A 20,855-nucleotide genomic window follows, 5' to 3' on the forward strand; every position below is an offset into this window, starting at 1 on the left:
AATATAGTGTACACTGTTAAGTGCCAGGAGGATTGCCATGATTTATACATCAGAGAAACCAAACAACCTCTGGCGAAGCGGATGGCACAACACAGGAGAGCTACCTGGTCAGGCCAGGACTCTGCAGTCTATTCACACCTACAGGCCAGTGGACACTCTTTCAGTGATGAGGATGTAACATCCTGCACAGGGAGGAACGCTGGTTTGAGCGCAGAGTCAAGGAGGCCATTTACGTGAAAAGGGAAAGACCATCTCTGAATCGAGGAGGAGGCCTAAGGGTATATCTGTCACCATCTTACAATGCTGTGATTGCAGCCATTCCCCAACTCTGTGTGAATGGTACTCATGACCATTGATAGCACACCGATAAAGAGGACCAGCTCTGTCCTGGACAGTCCCATAGACTGCAAAGAGATGGTGGGTGAGAGGAGGATGTTAGCCAAGCTGACATCTATTATGAACAACAGCTTGGCTACCAGGTTGTCTATTATGAGCCTGCAGAGGCCCTGAGCAGCTCTGTTACAGGACAGAGGACTAAACTGCAGCAGCTAGACTGTACAATATACACGTAATCAGGGCTGTGCAGAGATGTCCGATGAGGAAGGTGCTTAAAGGAGCACACAGGACCAGGCTGAACAAAAACAACCCACATTAATCAAGAATCTAATATAAAATCGTATCATACTATATCACTGTCATCAGGTGGGAACAATGCAAAGCAAATGTAGCCTATGTTTTACCTGATGGTTACAATGTTGCTGCTGCTCCTGCTGCTGATTGTGCTGCAGGGCAGGGCTGTGCTGATCTGAGAAAGTAGACATTCAAAAGTCCATAGGAGACACTGTATCTGATTAAACAAGTGTTATGAGATAATAATTATAAAATGACAGCACTTGGAATCATGAGGCAAGAGATTAATAAAACTGTGGGAAATAAACTACGGTCTGTCTGTGACTCACTCTTCTTCCTCCATCTCCTCATCTCATCTACACACTGGGTTTGTCTCAGTAGAGGAGCTTTTTCTAGATCCTGGCAGCTCCCAGAGATGGTACAAAGTTTTTGTCACGGTTCTGGGTCCGCTGGACCCAGTATTTTGAGTTTATTATATTTCGGTTTAATTCTGCTTCATGGATTGTTTTCTTATTCTCGTAGTGATGATGATTATTATTAGTTTCTTGTTTCTGTTTATCCGTGCTTAAGGATTTGTTCTCGGTTATATCTCACGTTTAGTTTAGTTCAGGTTCCATGTGTCGTTCTCTGTCTGTCTGTCTCTCAGTGTCAAGTATGCGTGCTTGTTTAGTAATTCATGTTTCCTGTTTTATTGTGAAAGTCTTTGTCTTATGTTAGTGTGTGCAGCTTGGTTCCCCCCGTCTCGTTAACCCCGATCTCTCCCAGCTGTGTCTCCCTCCTGTTCCCCATTCCCTGATTCCCACCCTGTGTATATTAGCCCTGTGTTTTCCTGTGCTCAGTGTCCTGTCGTACCGTCAGATTATGCCTGTGTGTTTTTTGGTTTCTGTAGTCACGGCACTTCACGTTTGGTTTTCATGTCAGCAATAAAGCTGAGGTTTTGATTTACAATTCTGTGTTCCAGTCCTGCGCTTGGATCCTCCTCTCTGCCTGCCCACACACAGAGCCCTGACAGAACGACGCGACCAGTAATGGATCCAGCGGACTCACGCTTCGCCTTTTGAGGGAGAGAATCTCGCGCTCCTTTGGGATTACTGTTGGAGGGTAGTCCACGCCGCGAGCCCCTACAAGAGGCAGCTGGAGGTAGTATTTTTTTGATAATTTTTTGTCGTCCACTGCCTCCACTGTCAGTTTTCTAAAAATAAATGGTGGACTCAAACAAATAATAACAGCTCTAAGAGCGAGGTTAAGTTTTGAACTGTTTGGCATGGGTGGCCCAGGGAAAGAGGATTCAATTGTTCTCCTGGAGGCCCTCGCCACTTGGTACTCTCAACGACAGCAGCATTTTTTTTACCAAGGTTTATCGCTAAATCGTTTGATCCATCCTTGAAAAAGAAATGCAACCCTCGCCATCATCACCCAACCACACTTCCATTCTCTCCTGTAGTACGGACTGGTGCAGTTTTCATTTCCATACCCTCAGCTCAGTTAGCTGATCAGCAGCCACCCTCGGCTCAGTTAGTTGATATAGCTGTTTCTTTAAAACCGTGTGTGTGGCTGGCTGTGTCTTTGAAACCTTACATAAAAGGAGCAGGTGCTAATTTTTATTTATTGATTCATTTGTAATTTTTACAGCTTGGGAAAACTAAAAACTGCATATTTAGTTATTGTTATAAATCTCCCTGTAACACCATTTTTGCATTTTAATTTCTCTGAAAATATAGAAAACATTACATAACACAAGTACTTTTCATAATATGAATATTATGAAATAACTTTAAAAGGTGTGTGTGTGTGTGTGTGTGTGTGTCTGTCGAGTGAAAAAAAAGAGTAAGCTGTGTGTGTCTCTCGAGTGAAAAAAAGAGTAAGCTGTGTGTGTCTCTCGAGTGAAAAAAAGAGTAAGCTGTGTGTGTCTCTCGAGTGAAAAAAAGAGTAAGCTGTGTGTGTCTCTCGAGTGAAAAAAAGAGTAAGCTGTGTGTGTCTGTCGAGTGAAAAAAAGAGTAAGCTGTGTGTGTCTGTCGAGTGAAAAAAAGAGTAAGCTGTGTGTGTCTGTCGAGTGAAAAAAAGAGTAAGCTGTGTGTGTCTGTCGAGTGAAAAAAAGAGTAAGCTGTGTGTCTGTCGAGTGAAAAAAAGAGTAAGCTGTGTGTCTGTCGAGTGAAAAAAAGAGTAAGCTGTGTGTGTCTGTCGAGTGAAAAAAAGAGTAAGCTGTGTGTGTCTGTCGAGTGAAAAAAAGAGTAAGCTGTGTGTGTCTCTCGAGTGAAAAAAAGAGTAAGCTGTGTGTGTCTCTCGAGTGAAAAAAAGAGTAAGCTGTGTGTCTGGCAGGAGATATAAATTTTTACTGCAAGAATTTTCACAATAGACATAATGTCTGAATATGCTAATATTCTCCTAATTATTACTGTTGATTTCTTGGTAGGCCAAAACTCATAAAACATTTCAAAATAATTTAATAATAAATTATAATCATAAGTAATACAAAAAATAAATAAACACCAACCTATGCAAATGTATTCTGTCAAGGAAAGACGATCGTCTATATAAATATGTGTCTGAGAACAGGAAAACTGTCTCACAGCTTCATGTCATCATCCAGGAATGGGGAAAAAGCTTAGCAGACTGATAAAGAGGACCAGCTCTGTTAGCAGCACTGTTACAGCCATGGTGTAGGACGGAGGTCTATTCCATGTCTTTGATCATCAGCCAGACTGTACAATACGGACACATACGAAATTATATGCGTGTGGTTATAGCTGTTTTATCCCTACACCATTTATTTTCTGTTTCCATTTTTTCTAATATATTTCTAATTCACTTTTCCTCAATGACCCTTGTGCAGCTGCGACATTTCAGCTTCCACAGTGGGGGGATATTAAGTCTACGACTGTGATATAAACACGTTTGTGCTCCTTTGTACTTGAATCAGGTATTTAAGTAGGCCACCTGACTACGGAGGATATCTCCTTCCCATCTCCTATCTTTCCCGGTCGAAAAAAAATGTGGAAATGTGGAAGCCACTTCCTGCGAAAAAAGGGGAGGAGATACCGTAAGTGCACCATTTAAGAGCTTGCAGCTCCTCCCCTCCTTCACTTTCAGGTGTTCTCCTCCAGCCACTGTGCCCTTTTTGCATATCACCTGCTGAGACAAACCTCGGTGGCGCTTATAAAGGCTGAAACAGACGAAATAAGAAAAGGATCAATATCTTAAGCTTTGTTAATAAAGGTAAGCGACTTTAGTTCATTGTTCCTACAAAAATGGCGAACTTCTGCCATTTTTATTTTTTCCCTTTAATGTTTATTTGTTGCACTGAATCTGTGGTCGCTGTTGAAGATGTTTTCTTGGAAGTTATTTCAGTGTTGATAGTTCAGCAGAGAGACTTGATCATTAGACTGGGACTAGGACACGGACAAACGTTCTCCTCTGGCTCTCAGTCTCTTCATACTTGTGAACTTGAAATTGTATAATGTGCCAAGATTAATTAACTTATTTTTCTGGCACTTTTCAACTTGGGGCCTTTATTACTGCAGTTTTCACTTTTCAAGCCATGACTCTTTTAAAAAAAAATTAAAACTTTGAATGTCCATTTTTCTCAATGGAAATGGTGCCTTGCACCAATTTCACCAGTCTGCAATTTTTTCCCCAAGGTGCACCACTACAAACAGATTGCATTGTCTAGTATTAGTGATTGTGATGTTTAGTGATAGAAGCAAGCCAATACTAATCAGTTTAGGTCTCTTGGTTGTGTGCCTGTGGGTTATAATGTTATTTTAAGTCTCTTCTTTGTGTCATTTTAATATTTACACCCCTGTTGCCATATTACCTTATGGCTCTTACATTTAAAAAACTATTTTTTACATAAGCGCGATGTCATAAGGCCCCACAATGTTGAATTCAGGTTACAGCAGATAACTTTGAGGAATGTTGTGGAATGTTTTTCAAGAGATGCATTGTACAAATATGACTCATGTATATTTTGGAAGCCTGAATTGAAAGTCCATTGTTACAACTGTGTAGTACACTGAAAAAAATATGTTGTTGGATTTACTTAATTCAATGGTGGACATTTGTTGCACACAGATGTTTTGCTTTGGCAGCAACTTAAACAATTGAGTTAAATTAACACAATTTATTCATGTTCAATAAACCTGTGCAATTTGTGTTGATAAAATGTGACTTAAACATGTTTTGATGAAGTAATTTGAGCTCTTGAAATATTTTAATCCTTCACAATTTTCTCACTTTATCCCAACACCATTCAATAACTTTTACCCAATACTACTTGGTCACTTAAATGCTACATGTTATCTTCAAATTACATTTTGCTATTATATTCTAGCATCAAATACACAATTTTCAAATGGAGGCCTTATAACAGATTGTATTGTTCTCTTCCAAGATGGTTGCTGGCATCCACCAGTAACCTTTCAAAACAAAATGTCTAATTTCACTGCAGTAGGTAAAGAATTAAACTGACATTACTCCTCCACTGAATCTACATAAATCAACAGTTAAATAATGTCAGTTCTTCCGTGTTCTCTGGAATCAATCACAGCAAAGAAATTAGACTGTTTCTTTTGAAAAATGTTGGGAAAGAACAAATCAAAACATTCTATTTAAGGCCTCTAACGTCAAGATTCAGTTAAACAAAAATTATAACTAAACAATTTGAGGTAATGTTAGTTTCCATTAACATTAAATTAGGTTACTGAATTGGCAAACACCTTCCTATTAACACTACCCATTTTACCCCAATAACTAAAGAAATTAGCACCTGCAGGTCAAAACCTTTATTCAAGAGATGCAAAAATAACATTGATACAGTGACTGTCAAAAATTACAGCACTGATCATACTGTGACATCTTGGTTCAAAACAGCACACTTAGAAATATTCAACGTTCTTTACTTCAAATGAATGAAACTGAAAATACCATTTCACACGACCCATATGGGATATTTAGACTGTATAACTGTTCACGCTACATCTCTTCACTAGTAAAAGAAAGAAAAAATACAAACAGAAATTTAAAAATGCTGCCAAACAGACAGAGAACTTGTACAGAGCAAAAGGAAAAACAAACAACAACAACAAAAACGGCTTGTCCTCATGGCAGTTGCAGAGTTTATAAAAATGAACCCTGCGATCCGTTTCTGGAATTGAGCTTCAAAATGCAGCAGAACAAGTGTGAGATTTAAATGTCCTCTCACCTAGAGCTGATCAGCTTGCATGCATAACAGTGAGCTTCGTTACAGGAGCAGTTTTGTCTTAGTTGTGAGCTTTTCTTGAGAGCTGAGTTGCATCCAACTCCATTACCACCCTTTGAATCACCTCAAAAGTGTAGCAGAGTTGTGATGGGTAACTCATATTGAAGGAATAAAAAAGGTCCAAACAGCATGGCTACTGCAAAGGTCACGTTATCCAGATCTTGAAGAACTACTATACCCTCGATGATGATGCCAACATCAGAAAAGTCATTGCCTGGTGCATCCTCTGGAGACAGATGTTCATTGTGGTTTTCTCAATCTGTGCAGTGGCCTCAGTCAAGTCCTGGTTAAACACAAAACATTTCTTTAAGATTCCTTTTTAAACTCATCTCTTTTGAATCTACCAGTTCTAATGTTAGAGTAATTTAAACCAATGCAAGCAACATAGTAAATAGCTATAGCCAAAGAGTTGCCTGCCATGCTGCCATTCATGGTCTAACAGAGTTTCTAAGAGAGGGTGAAAAACATAATAATTTCAAATGCTTTACATTAGTTTTTGTTAGAAAGACACCGGCCCATCAGAAATCCAGGTTATGTCACTCAGAAGATGTTAGAATTTAGACTTTCAGCCCCACAATTTGGTTAGCTGTTGGTCTTTTTTTTTTTTCAAACAAAAGCTAATGTAAATACTGGTGGGATTTTCCTTTGTTCACTAGAATGACAAATTTAAAGTTTTTTCACACTGATGTGACCCCTAATATAGGGGGGTGGGGCCTCAAGGGGGGGTGGCCGAGTTCACTACCAGGCCTCATGTGAACTTCAAATTATTAAAGAGGACTACTGGTCCTAACTGGTCCAATGAGGATCAAGTGGATAACTAAATGCATTTTAAAATGTTGCAAAGCCACAATCTACTCATAAAACACTCACCATGAACTCCTGCACCAAGATGTTGCAATTGTCTTTCACACGGATGCGGAGCACTTTGATGAGACTCCCTTCGAGCATTAACGTCATCCTAAAGTATTATAACAAAGAAAACAGAGATTTGTGAACTTTTCAGTAGCACAGAAGAAAATGATCCCAGACAAAAACTTAAACCAGTCAACATGCAACACCAGCATCTACAAAGAAATATCAAAAGTTTCTGTTTGACATCAACTTTATGGATATATAGTTTCCAGAACATTTATTTTTTTAAAAAGATAAATTTTTCTCAGTGGGCCAGTAAATGCATAACGAAAATTATGGCATCCTTTCGGTGGAATCAGTACTCACAGGTAATAGTTGACTGTTTCAATGGATGCAGCATAAAAATCTTTTACTGACCTAATGCAATACATATACACTTTGTAGTTAAAGAATTTTAAAGTTCTTACTGTCATAATGGCAGCTACATCCTTTAGCTTTGTGCCCTGTTCCCCCGATCACTTTGCAAACACTTTCAGCAGACTGTCAGAGAGAAACTCAGCTCCGTCAGAAACCTTGACTGTAAAGGCATGGTTGGGATGCACTGGAATGCTGCATTTCATCTAAAATGACATAAAATTATTTTGAAATAACAGCAGGCACTGTGCTTGGTTAATCAGTAATGCTTTGTTGAATAAAAACTGTGTTTCCAGATCTTATGGGATTAAAAAAATCCAAAGATGTTTGTTTCTGATTTGCAACCCAAGAACCCACAAGTTACAACCTCATTTTAGTTCAAGTGTGCATTAATGTGAGTCCAGTAATCACCTTTCTGACAATACATACAGGTTAAACCTATGGCAGATTTTGGATTTCTCAGTTGTATTAATAGGGTGGTCTATTTGAGTATGCATGCACCTAATAATTATAAAAAACCTATTATAATTAAGTTACAGAAACCTTAAGCGAAAATAGAATATACTTTCTTACCATAACACCTTGAACCCACAATCCATCAGCTGACTCCTGGTGAAATGCAGAATAGAGGTCGTCTCTCAATGTGTAGCAAAAAAAAAACAAAAACAAAAGGACAGGTGAGGGCAGGAGGGGTAGGGATGTAAGCTAGCATAATGCCGCCGATGATATTAGCTAAAGCTGTTCAATGTCCAAAATCTCACTAACACCACGGTGCAGTAAATACACAATGTAACTGAAGAGTCAGTTGGCAAATCTATTCACACAGAAAACCAAATTATGTTATGAGTGCCTCGTAATTAGGTTTAATGTGATATTACGGCTCAAGACATACCAAAAAACGTAGAGTTGGCTGCTCGACTTGACTGAGATGGATGCATTTTTTAAACCACGATCCAAAGCCCGCGAGATGAAATCACGCGTGGTTTCACGAGATTTAACGTTGCTATCTTATTGACTTACTTCACCTGAACATGATATGAACAATTTAATACACCCTTTCTGCATATCATGTAGTTTTTACACTATATAGTTACATTTATCTTTAAAACATGAGGCAATTGCGTTAAATACATGCAAGATGCTTACATATATCCAAGAGATGGCCAGTCCCTTTTTTTCAGTGTATTTTCAAAAATACAGGTCATTGTTCAAAAATGTTTTGCTTATTTCTTTGATTGAAGAGAAAGTGTACAGTACATACAGTAAGATCAGCCTTAATTTAGTTTTATTTATTGAACACTCAATTATATATATAATATATTATATTATATATTATATATTAGAAATTTGTTATAAAATAAGCTTACCATAAAATAATCTTGTCAATATAACACATAGTAGTCCAATACAATTAACACAAAAAGTTCATGTCTGATAAACAAGTGGTTTCTATAAATATTTGACCGGAATGAAAAACATAACAACAACATAAAAAAGTCATGTTTGTGTTACCAGAAAAATGTGTGCAGGTATAACATAAAAAACTAAGGTTAACCAAACATAACTTAATTTCGTGCAACCGATTACAATAATTTTTTTACGTTTATACCACTGATTATTTTTTTCAGTGCAGATGTACTTACACTTAATTTGAACAACAAATTTTATCATACATTTTGTATTTCACTAACCCAGTTATGTGGAACCGGTTGACATAACTCGGTTGACATAACTGGGTGGAGTAAAGTGCAGTCGGAAAAGTGACAAAGAAGAGGAGACAAAGCTCCTCCCCTCCTTCAGTTTCAGGTGTTCTCCTCCAGCCACTGTCCCCTTTTTGCATATATCACCTGCTGAGACAAACCTCGGTGGCGCTTATAAAGGCTGAAACAGACGAAATAAGAAAAGGATCAATATCTTATTAAGCTTTGTTAATAAAGGTAGGCGACTTTAGTTCATTGTTCCTACAAAAATGGCGAACTTCTGCTATTTTTACTTTTTCCCTTTAATGTTTATTTGTTGCACTGAATCTGTGGTCGCTGTTGAAGATGTTTTCTTGGAAGTTATTTCAGTGTTGATAGTTCAGCAGAGAGAGTTAATCATTAGACTGGGACTATAGGACACGGACAAACGTTCTCCTCTGGCTCTCAGTCTCTTCATATTTGAAATTGTATAATGTGCCAAGATTAATTAACTTCTAAAAAGCTGAAAAGCCTTGCTTACTCCATACCTGTTGACGTTTGAGATTCAGAAGTCGAAAAGTTATTCAGTCACAGACGACTAAAGTCGGAAAAAGCCTGGTGAGGAAAAAGGGGAGTATTGGTATATTCAGACAAAGTCTATCATGAAAATTCCAACCCGTTCTGACAAAACGTCGACATGTTACGCCTCGGGAGTGAGAACGCTCTAGAAAATTCCCTTCCCTCCTCTGTGTTAAATACCTTGATGTGTATATGCTTTTTCGTTGATCGCTCAAAGATGAGCGATAGAAATAGGTGCACAGCAAAATCTCCAGTGTTAAATTAACACTGGAGAGGGTATATATGGGTCCACACCTCTGAGTGTTAAATACAACACTGTTGAGTGTTAAATTAACACTTTTGACAGTGTTATATGTTTAAAAGTAACCTAGTCAGTTTTGAAGATTAACAATGGCTAACACTGAGCAGTGCTGATTTTCTAACACTGGAAAATAACTCAAAATGTTAGAAATATTCCAGTGTTAGAAAATCAGCACTGCTCAGTGTTAGTCAGGTTTGAAGATTAACAATGGCTAAGTTACTTTTAAACATATAACACTGTCAAAAGTGTTAATTTAACACTCAACAGTGTTGTATTTAATACTCAGAGGTGTGGACTCATAGGCTACGTTCACACTGCTGGCAAAAGCGCATCAAATCGGATTTTTTTTGACCCTATGCGACCCATATCCGATCATGGTATGACAGTGTGAACGGCACAAATCCGATATTTTCAAATCCGATCTGGGTCACTTTCGTATGTGGTCCTGAATCCGATACATATCCGATGTTTCAGAAAGCGACTGCTGTGTGAACGGTCAAGTCGCATTAAATCCGTCTTTTACGTCACTGACACAAGACAGACGCCAATTATCAGCACCGGAGAAGCGCCCGATAAGACATCGCGAACGCTTCCTGGCCACCCGGTGAAACTGCTGGGAAGACAACGTTGGAGAAACGTGAACATTTTATTTGTACTGTATAATCTGCAGATTCTGACAGAAATCTGCAGCTATCCTTTAAAGCACCGCTCCTCTCTAAAACAGCAATAAGGATCATTATTAGGTTATTTACATTATTATGTAAATAACTTAAAGCAAAAATTGGGAAACGTGAAGTCCGAAGTCTTTATATTAAGGGCCATCAGTCAAACAATATTGTTTGCTCTGTGTCTAAACAGAGCGCGTTGTGTGACATCTTCTTTTGCACATGCGGGCCGCTTTGAGCGTTCACACTAGAGCTCGTTTGCTGTCGCATTTTATTTGTAGTGTGAACGAGCAGACAAAAAATTCGGATTTGATCAAAAAATCGGAATTGAGCATTAAGACCTGCAGTGTGAACGTAGCCATATAGACACTCTCCAGTGTTAATTTAACACTGGAGATTTTGCTGTGTGGACAGAGAGAAGCGTTTTCGTACATCAGCTGCAGATAGTTCTACTTCTTTCACATTCTGGCGCAGATTTATAAAGACTGTTATGAATCACCGTTTAACGAGGAATTGCTGCAGCAGTTGATGGTTGTTACTTATGATTTGTTGTTCCTTGCTTGAAGCTGAAATGGATCGACATGCAGGTTCCACTCCGCTGGCTGTCCTGCGTCTGAGTTCCTGGTTTCGTTTCCATCTCATCTATGAACAAACTGACGGACTAGCTATGGTCCTTTATGGCGGGAGAGATAAGCTTGTTCAAATATTCCTCAAGAGAATAATGACGACGTTCTTCATGAAGCCAAGGTGAAAAAACAAAACAACAAAAAACAAAACTTGGATGCATTTGCAGAAATGTAAATATGTTTTTCGCGTCTTGCCCGAATCCGCTAAGGATCTTTATGAATATTACATTTCTCTTTGATGTAGCTAGGTTTTGAAATATTTGCATCGTTATTGAACGTTTGATATAAACAATGAACAATAAAACAAACATTTAACGAATATACAATATTTTATTACAAATCTGAGCTTCGTGTTTAAAGTCATATTATGCAGTATATAGGGTTAAATCACTTTAACAGAATTTAAACTTAGTTTAAGTTTTTAAATTAAATGAATCGAACACAAGTTTGTTCAGTTAGCCTGACTTTAATAAAACTTTCAGTTAAATGTACTGGAGCAAAATAATGATTTGTGAATAAGGTGTCGGCAAAGCTTCACAGAAACAGACTTCTTTCTATTTCTGTGCCGATGTCTGACAGAACCAGCAGTCAGCGCACAGCGGACTATCTGTCGCAGTGTGCCCAAGGTTCCCTACAACGTGATTCTGTTCATCCTGACGCAGCGTAGCGGGCAGATTCCAACACTGGGTGAAACGGGAGAAAAGCGAAAAGAAATTTCCAGCGATATTAATTTGGGTTTCACCCAGGACTGTATAGGCGTTGGTTGAATAGCAGTGGTGTTCACCTTGGGGTGTCGGTCAGAACACACAGGACACAAATAAGGTTATTGCTTCATTACTGTCACTCGTTGACACAACAACCCAGTAATGCAACCGGGGTGGTGTACAAGAACCCGTAGGTGAGGGTGTGGGTGTGTGGTCTGCGAACAAAACATGTACAAAAATGCTGAATATAATAAACATACACTCCTCACCAGACCTAACAATGACTAATATTAATTGCCGATACAACCAATAATTTTACCTCACAGAACAGCGAATCATTTAGCTTACAGCTAACTGATTATTTTATTTGTTTACAGGCGCAATCAAAGTCTTTTAGATCATTATGTTAAATAAAGGTCTTTTTTTATTCTGCGTGCGGGGCGGGTCACAAAAGGAGTTTCAGTCTGAGTGGAATATTTAGCGGTAAAAATAAATAGGCAACGCGAAAAACCGCGTGAGGGTCAGTGAAGAGTGAAAAGAAAAGACTTGAGGGAAAAGGTGGAGGGTCAAAGATGAGCGATAGAAATAGGTGGACAGAGAGAAGCGTGTTCGTACATCAGCTGCAGATAGTTCTACTTTCACATTCTGGTGCAAATTTATAAAGACTGTTGTTGGTTATTGTTATGAATCGCCGTTTAACGAGGAATTGCTGTTCCTGTTGATTTGTTGTTTCTTGTGACAGGCTCGACGCTGAAATGAATGGACACACAGGTTCCACTCCGCTGTATGTCCTGCCTCTGGGTTCCTGGTTTCGTTTCCATGTCATCTACGACCAGACTGACGGACTGGCTGTGATCCTTTATGGTGGCAGAGAGACGCTTGTTCAAGTATTCCCAGAGAGAATAATGACGACGTTCTTCATGAACCCAAGGTGAAAAAACAAGACAAAAAAACCCAAAAAACTTGGATGCTACATTTGCAGAAATCCGCTAAGGATTCGCTAAGGATCTTTATGAATATTACATTTCTCTTTGATGTAGCTATGTTTTGAAATATTTGCATCGTTATTGAACGTTTGATACCTTAAAAATAAACAATGAACAATAAAACAAACATTTAACGAATATACAATATTTTATTACAAATCTGAGCTTCGTGTTTAAAGTCATATTATGCTGTATAACTAAGGTTAAATCACTTTAACAGAATTTAAACTTATTCAGTTTAAGTTTGTAAATTAAATAAATCGAACACAAGTTTGTTCAGTTAACCTGACTTGAATAAAACTTTCAGGTAAAAGTATTGAAGCACAACAGTGATTTGTGAATAAGGTGTCGGCAAAGCTTCACAGAAATGCAAAGCAAACAGTCCATGTTTTACCTGATGGATACAATGTTGCTCTTAAGTGGTTGCTGCTGCTCCTGATACTGCTGGAGGGCAGGGCTGTGTTGATTTGAGACTGCAGACACAGTCCATATAGGAGAGATGGTATATCATTAAACCAGTGTTATGAGATAATAATAAAATGCAAAGATTAGTGACAGCACTTGGAACCATATATGGTATATTGCCTTATAAGGCAACAGATTTAAAAAACTGTAGGAAATAAACTGGGCTCTGCCTGTGAATCACTCTTTGCCTCTCTTCCTCCTTCCATCTCCTCATCTCATCTATCACTCTCCACTCGCTGTCCATCTGAGAACAAGGCACAGTTTGCTGTTGCATTAATCTATTATTTAATTATCCACACTTAACAAGCGCCTATAATCCATAATAAAGTAATGATAGAAAATGATATAGAACCATCCTTAAGAGGCATGTCTGCACAGTGCCATATCATGAGTAGTAATTAAAAAAAAAAAATCATACATACACACATATACAAAAATGCTCAGTATAATATTTGCTGCAGCAGTTGATGGTTGTTACTTATGATTTGTTCTTCCTTGTGACAGGCTTGAAGCTGAAATAAATGGACAGGGTGAAGTTGTCACTCCGCTGTATGTCCTGCCTGTGGGTTCCTGGTTTCGTCTCCATCTCATCTACGACCACACATACGCACCGGCTGTGATCCTTTACGGTGGCAGACAGATGCGTGCTGAAGTATTCCTCCAGAGGATAATGAGGATGTTCTTCATGAATTGGCTTCACACGCCTGAATAATGAAGACATCAGTGGGGGCGGTCCAAGCCTGATTGGTGCCCTGGGCGAACACTACCCCTTGTAGTTTAGTCTGTTACTATTACTATTTTTTTTTTTTTTTTTTTTTACCATTTCTTCTTTGAGCAACTGTAACCCACATAATTTCCTTAGAAATAGAATACTTTATTAATCCCTGATTGTTTCAGGATGACCTGCCATTATCCAATGACACATCTGCTTACCTGTATCTTTTGCTCATTTCTCCTCCTCTTCTTTTCTCTTTTTTTCTAAACTGAGCACCTGATGGCTTTGAACTTTTCTTGTCCATCTTCCATTGGTTTAAATTTTGCACTCCAGTATGAACACAAATCCCCCACCTCAGGGATCACCACAACATGACCTAACACACCTACACCTTAGTTCATTCACTTTGTCTAGGGTTTATTTCTGGCATTTCGCACAACCCAGGATTCAAATCATGAATACATAATGGGCTTGGATTGACAACATGATGAATGAAATGTGCTCTATTTGGAAGCAGCAGGTTTCCCTCCCCTTTCGACGGGTTGTGTGTGAGACTTTAAATCATCAAACTGTAAATTATAAAATTTTAATTGTTATTGATCCCTTTACCCCGAGTCCTAAAGTGTATATTTATTTTCTTACTCTTCTTATATTTATTGTTTGTTTACTTGCACTGCTGTAAATTATGGACAATGCCAGGCATCCTCTGCACATGGCCATTAACAACCAGAAGAGTCTGTTCAGTGACAGGTTGCTTCTCCCAAAGACAAGAACTAACAGACTTAAAAACTCCTTTGTCCCACACGCCATCAGACTGTTTAACTCCTCTCTGGAGGGGAGAGGGAGGGGAAACAGGAGGACAAAGGAGGGAACAACTAAGCTGTAGTGCCTCTTCACCTCACTGTGCAATACCTTTTGTGCAATACTTTTGTAAATAGTCAACGGTGCAATAGACTCAATACTTGAAATGTGCAATTCACTTGTATTTTTATTTTTATTCCTATTTATTCTATTTATCCCCTTCGTATATTTTATTTATATTGTCTCTGTATTTATATGTGTGTGTGTGTATAACTCTGTAACTTCTGTCGGTGCTGTGCTTTTTTGGAAATCGAATTTCCCAGAGGAACCCACCCGAGGGATTAATAAAGTTCTATCTTATCTTAACTGAAGCTTCGCCGTCTCGTCTCTCTATACTGGACTGTATGTAGCGGGGATGACAATAAAGTTTACTTTGACTTCAGCAGCAAGCTCTTTTCACTTTTAGGGTATAGAATTTCGAAAAAAACATAGGTACAAATAATAAGTCTGTATTATAATGTCTCGTGTTTGTCGGTTTGCTTTTATATTCTTTTTAGTTTATTAGATGCCGCTCCACACTGTAAAACCTAATAAGTTCACAGAACTCAAATTGTTTAACAGATTACACAACAATTTTTTTTAGTGATGTTTTTAAAAGTTTTAAGTTTAACTAAAATAAATTATAGTTGCAGTTGCCTTAAATTACCTCAATGTTAACTCATAAATGTTGATATTCCTCAACTTATAATTAGGGAGTAATAAACTCAAAATGTTCAATTTTTTCAACTTAATTAAGGTGGGAAATGCACTCAAAATATTTTACATATTGCAACTCATACGATGTGGGAAATAAACTCAAACTTTTTCATATTTTCTAACTTATAATATGGGAAATAACACTTAAAATCTTCAATATTTTTTAAAATACTGTGGGAAATACACTTACAAATAATTCTAAACTGTTTACCCAGTAAATTATAATCAGCTAAAAGTGTTAGAAAACATGAAAGTAACAACACTAACAATTTAACAACTTTTTATTAAACACAATGTGCTTTTAAAAAGGCACAAACAACAGAGCTCACTCATAAAAAAGTGCTTCATAAATAAAACAAGAGAAAAAGACTCCAAGGGTCTCCATCTCAATTCTAAAATTCAATAACATTTTCAGTATTAACAGCAATTGCAGCTATTAGAACATTGATGCATTTAACACTTACTGTACCTTGACAGCTGCAGCTCACTTTCTTTTTTAAAAATACATAAAAAAAACAGTACTGGTTTCCACTGCTGTACTTATAGGGAACAAACATCAAGGCAGTGCATTTACGTATTAGGCAACAGAACATTAAACATGAATAGTGAACTGAACAGTCATTCATCTTAAATGTGAGGTAGAAGAGGCAAATGATTAGGAAAAAAACAAACAAAAAAGCTTCCTCAATACTCAGCTTAACAAGTAGTCCATTCTGAATGATTCACTCATTGAACAAATCATTCTTCAGCATCAGTAGACGCCCTTTCAGTGGTTTGTTGTCCTCAAGGCACATCACAACCTTCTGGATAAATGTGAATGTAAGCTCAAGTTTCTTTGGGTATTGTAGGTCTAATGCATAGATGTACCCAAAGAGCAGGAGAAATGACTCAGCCAGATTTGTGGGACCATTCACAAGTATTTCATCCTCAACGACAATGCAGATGCTTTCGGGACTGAAGAGGGCCGAATCAGTAGTGTCATCCGTGACAACTGTCAGCAGAGCCACAGGAGTGTCAGTGAGGTCTGGACCATCTGCTGACTGCAAAACAAAAATAATACAAGAATGAGTTCAGCCCCACAAGGACACAAATCATGCTATTGATTAGAGGTGTGAATCTTCATAAGTCGCACGTTTCTTTTAGGATTATAATGTCAACGATTTAATTTGATATTGCGATACATCATGATGCATTACAATAATCTTAATTTGGGTTTGGTTTCAAAACATATGTGTAAATAAATGTTTTCAATAATAAATATATGCCAAGATATTTGTTTTTGTTATTTACCAAACATTTCTCTGACCACAACATGGCACCTCCAAAAAAATAGAACACTTGAATTTTAAAAAGGGAGATAGTTTTTATCTGCAGATTTTTTTTGTATAATAATCTTTCAACTATTTTCATGTTTTCTGGTTTATGCGTAACAATCTTCTTGCAATCTTATTCAACAATAGTTGATATATGGGAGAAAACAAGTCAGATGAGGACTGTGTTGAACATCCTTCCTGATATACACCCTGGTTCTCCTTGAGTTCTGAGCGATGTCATATGGTTGATGCTGAGGCCAGTACACTTACATCACAAGTCCTGAATAACGTGGAGGCATCTTCACGCAGGTACACAGGAAGTGCACGAAGGACGAGGGCCCGTCTTGTATTTACATCATGCTGTTCCTAGATGAACACACAATATCTATTAGAATAGTATTTACACAAATGCAGAGTAAAAACAAAGTGTTGGATAGCCATGTTCTGATTGTCATTGTTATAGATCAGGGGTGTCCAAACTTTTTGTGTAACGGGCTAAACCTGTCAATCTAGAAGGGTAACCCAAAAAAAATCTAAAAATTTTGAATAATTCAAGGCAAAATTCTCTAGTTTCTTTGTATTTATTTTTTATTTAAATTGGGACACAAATTATAAAACTCACCCACTGACAACTGGTGAAATGTTGACTCTCTGTAGCGCTCTTTGCAGTCTGATATCTGTAAACAATATGTGCACAAAGACGACTTATTAATGTTCAAAAACATTTTTTGCACAGCACACACACACACAAGTAGTCAGCTGATCTCATCTGATGCAGATCTGCTCCTTGATCAAGTGACATTTGTCCGGATTTTTGGCACGAGTGACGTCGAATCAGCACCGCAGCTGGATGGCCCGATTTACATACCCAGCGCAGCTGATACTCACCACAATAATTTACTAAGATTATATGCACTCCTGTTATTAAGTCCAGTTCAGTCTGTTAATGTTAACCGTTTCAAACTAATGTTGATAGGTGTGTTGCTAAGCTTAATAACTTAAATAACAAACTTGAAATTTACCCGTCCTATTTTCCCTTTTATTGTTTTTTCTCTGTGCTGTAAATCTTCTGTCTAAGAAGAAATCTGAGGCTGCTGTTCTGAAAATAAGCTACCAAAGCTTTTTCTGAATGAATCAATAAAGATCCATTTATGGAAAGCTGTGATGAAAGCAGTTTTGTCTTTAATTATATTCAACAATATAACATATTCGACCACTTTTAAGTGATTTTGTGATCTTTAATACACTTTAATACACTAAAGTTAAGGTTATTTACCTAATTTCTAGTAAGTAGCCCTCAGTGAAAAAAGTTTGGACACCCCAGCCTTACAGGTTAGGGAGTATTTGTGATCCGCACAGTCTGCATCAATGATTCTTTCTTAGCCTGGGAGCAGAACGCGGCTCTTTATTTTAATTTCATTTCAATTTATCTAGCAAAGATCGATAGGGTCTGGCTTAAAGGTGTCAAGGAGGCGCCTCAGTCTGGCTGGTTGAGCCTTGTCGAATTAGCGCGAACAATTTAGCTGAACTTCGTTCGTAGCACCGAGTTCGACCAGTGTATAATGTTAGGCTGAATCAGGCGATGCATTTTTCCGCAAGCCTTGACTTGTAGAGCTCGCTTAGTGGAATACCCCTCTAAACTGTTAAAAGGATTTCGAGATTATCTCACAACCACACATTTGAGACTACGAAAAAATACAAACGTGTCTAATTACCATCATGATAACACACTCATGTTGTTTATTATTGTTCGCTTCATGCTAGCACACACACACAGCTCAACAGCGTAAACTACTGACTGTGTAACACGGACACTTATTGAAATAAGTATACTCACAATACGCACGTACATTACCGGCGAATACGACAACCAGTGGAAAGTTTTAGTAGAAAGTTCAAATGCATGGAGCTAGAACTGCCACCGTCAACTTCCCGGGCAAGAATACAATGCATTATGGGAAATGTTGTCCCCCACGGAAAACCGCCAAAACGTTACATCATTCTAATTTGAAATAACATTACGTATTTGTCACATTAGAAAACTTCTAAAATTACAATTACTTGGATTCGAATTCATTTATAACAAACATTCACTGTGCACAAAGTACGAATATATTTCCAGTAAAAAATAAAAAAAGAATGTTTATCGAAATTAAATTTAAACAAAACAAAAACACGTTAGACTTACCAAATTTAGGGCAGTTGATGAAAAAAAATAAGGTGGTGGTCGTGGTGGGTTGAAGTTGGGGACTCTTAATCCACACGGGCTGGCCAAAACTTCCCCGTATCAAGGTAAATTCAAGATGGCTGACTAAGCTTTCCTGAGGGAGCGACAAGACTCCACCCACCAGAACGTCACTAATATATGCTTCTTAAACTTTTTGAGCGTTCCAAAAAATTTAGCTAAAAAATATTTAGCCCTATTCAATTAAAGCTGCATAAAAGCCAACAGAGCTCAATACTTTATAGTTTGCTCAACTACAAAACGACATTTGAGTGTTATGAGCTTATTAGTTATGAGCTAGAACAACTGTTAGGGATTACAGTGCAGCCAGCGAGAGAATCCCCCGCACTCTCCTCCCTGTGCAGCAAGCAGCAGGCTCACCTCGCAAACGGAGGGCGCCCTTACTCCCAGGAAATGGGCGGCAGAAAACCGATCGGTGCCTCTGCCATTACCAAAATGCGCTGGCATGACGTCGGGACAGCATACGATAAACGTTTTCAAAACGTGTTCATAACGCTTGTGTTAACAGATTTGTCCAAATTCAAAACTAACATTTTAACTAATTAAATAAATAATTCAGCTCCGGTCGCCTCTCTTCGGAGTCAAACTTTGTACTGTCTCTGGGAGCCGCCAGGATCCACCCTCCCGAGGTACAGCTAGAGCCCCGAGGGTATGAATGTACGCGACTGTGAGACAGAAAGCACCTACATAGAAAAAGTGCATTTGAATGAGGCAAGTTGTATAAAGCACTTTGAGCCAAAGACGTAGATTTGGCATGGACAGAAGGGACATGCCCCCACCAATATCCACCGATTATTGAATTGTCCCCACCAATACTCTCTTCGAGTAAAGAAATATAAACCCGATCGAAAGAAAGAAAAAGATCTGTCAACGTCTCATGCAGCGAGCGGTGCAGAAAGAGTTAAATTACATTCTATACTGGAGTCCTACCTCATGTGACAAATATGGCCAATGTGATTGGCTGAGCCTTTCAGGGAGCTCTGTTTAGTTTCAGCAGCGGCAAACCTGCGCTGCCAGGAGGAGAGGAGGATGGCAGCAACAAGGAAGAACCTGGATATAAGAAATTGTTTCAAAGAAACCTGTAAGTTACTTAAAGTCAAATTCACTCATATAATGTGTCTGTCATAATAACGTTACAGGCTATGCTAGGCCATACATGCCAACCCTCCCGATTTTTCCGGGAGAATCCCGAATTTCAGTGCCCCTCCCGAAAATCTCCCCGAGCCACCATTCTCCCCAATTTCTCCCGATTTTCCACCCGGACAACAAAATTGAAAAACAATATCCCAGATTGGCCCTGCCAATTCCAGTTTCCAACAATGGCTACTGCAGCTACTTAGTTTTAATATTACTCTTATTACTCTTTCTGGGTCGCAAAATAAGATGTTTGGCATTTTCTGTGTTTTATTTGTTCGTGAGTAAATCTGTTTGGCTGCGATTAAAGTGATTAGATTAGATTAAATAAAACTTTATTAATCCCTCGGTGGGGTTCCTCCGGGGTTTTCACACAGCTGAATAAACGTCAAACAGAAAACTGATTAAACAGAAGTGTGAGATGGTCGAGAATCTACGCCAGGTCCGGTTATATTTTAGACAGCAAGGAGCAGACGGTAGAGGTGATGTAATTCTGAAGGCTAGACCGTCCAATTTCACCGTCGCTCGTTTCCGGTCTACCCGGCTTTCGGAGGTGGAAGCAGCCTCTGAATTTGGACACCCCCGGCCTTTTCCCGGCCGGCAATAATAACGGTGACATTCAACTTATTTCATCCGATAAGTAAACACTGTAAAATTCAAGTTTTTTGTATACATATGTATACCCCCCACAGCCCTTTTGAATGTCTCCCTAATAAGATAAGATAAGATAAGA

At 38.4% G+C, this 20,855-nt stretch overlaps 1 protein-coding gene and 2 long non-coding RNA genes across 5 annotated transcripts; 1 reads left to right on the forward strand and 2 right to left on the reverse strand.

The window, feature by feature from the left end:
- The first annotated feature begins 1,434 nt into the window (after nt 1-1,434).
- LOC309702958 (uncharacterized protein) lies at nt 1,435-14,323 on the forward strand. 2 transcript variants are annotated; one of them, XM_082527632.1, is made up of 5 exons: nt 1,439-1,497; nt 1,592-1,770; nt 10,944-11,124; nt 12,450-12,638; nt 13,663-14,323. In XM_082527632.1, exons 3-5 carry the CDS (start codon nt 10,949-10,951, stop codon nt 13,868-13,870), a joined length of 573 nt encoding a protein of 190 aa, XP_082383758.1. In that variant the 5' UTR covers nt 1,439-1,497; nt 1,592-1,770; nt 10,944-10,948; the 3' UTR covers nt 13,871-14,323. The 2 variants fall into 2 exon arrangements, with proteins under 2 accessions (XP_082383757.1, XP_082383758.1); XM_082527631.1 differs by having other exon boundaries at nt 1,435-1,770.
- Nucleotides 5,318-8,328, reverse strand: LOC309703875. The gene is made up of 5 exons (XR_014276061.1): nt 8,046-8,328; nt 7,727-7,762; nt 7,207-7,359; nt 6,758-6,845; nt 5,318-6,170 (listed from the first exon to the last, which is right to left on the reverse strand). It is a non-coding gene; the product is annotated as an uncharacterized lncRNA (long non-coding RNA).
- A 1,370-nt stretch (nt 14,324-15,693) lies between the features above and the next one.
- LOC309703925 lies at nt 15,694-19,088 on the reverse strand. 2 transcript variants are annotated; one of them, XR_014276084.1, is made up of 4 exons: nt 18,932-19,088; nt 17,366-17,420; nt 17,014-17,109; nt 15,694-16,470 (listed from the first exon to the last, which is right to left on the reverse strand). It is a non-coding gene; the product is annotated as an uncharacterized lncRNA (long non-coding RNA). The 2 variants fall into 2 exon arrangements; XR_014276085.1 differs by lacking the exon at nt 18,932-19,088 and adding an exon at nt 18,581-18,887.
- Between the last annotated feature and the right edge of the window lie 1,767 nt (nt 19,089-20,855).

Source organism: Aulonocara stuartgranti (assembly GCF_965226115.1).
Source record: "Aulonocara stuartgranti genome assembly, chromosome: 3".
Lineage (NCBI taxonomy): Eukaryota > Metazoa > Chordata > Actinopteri > Cichliformes > Cichlidae > Aulonocara > Aulonocara stuartgranti.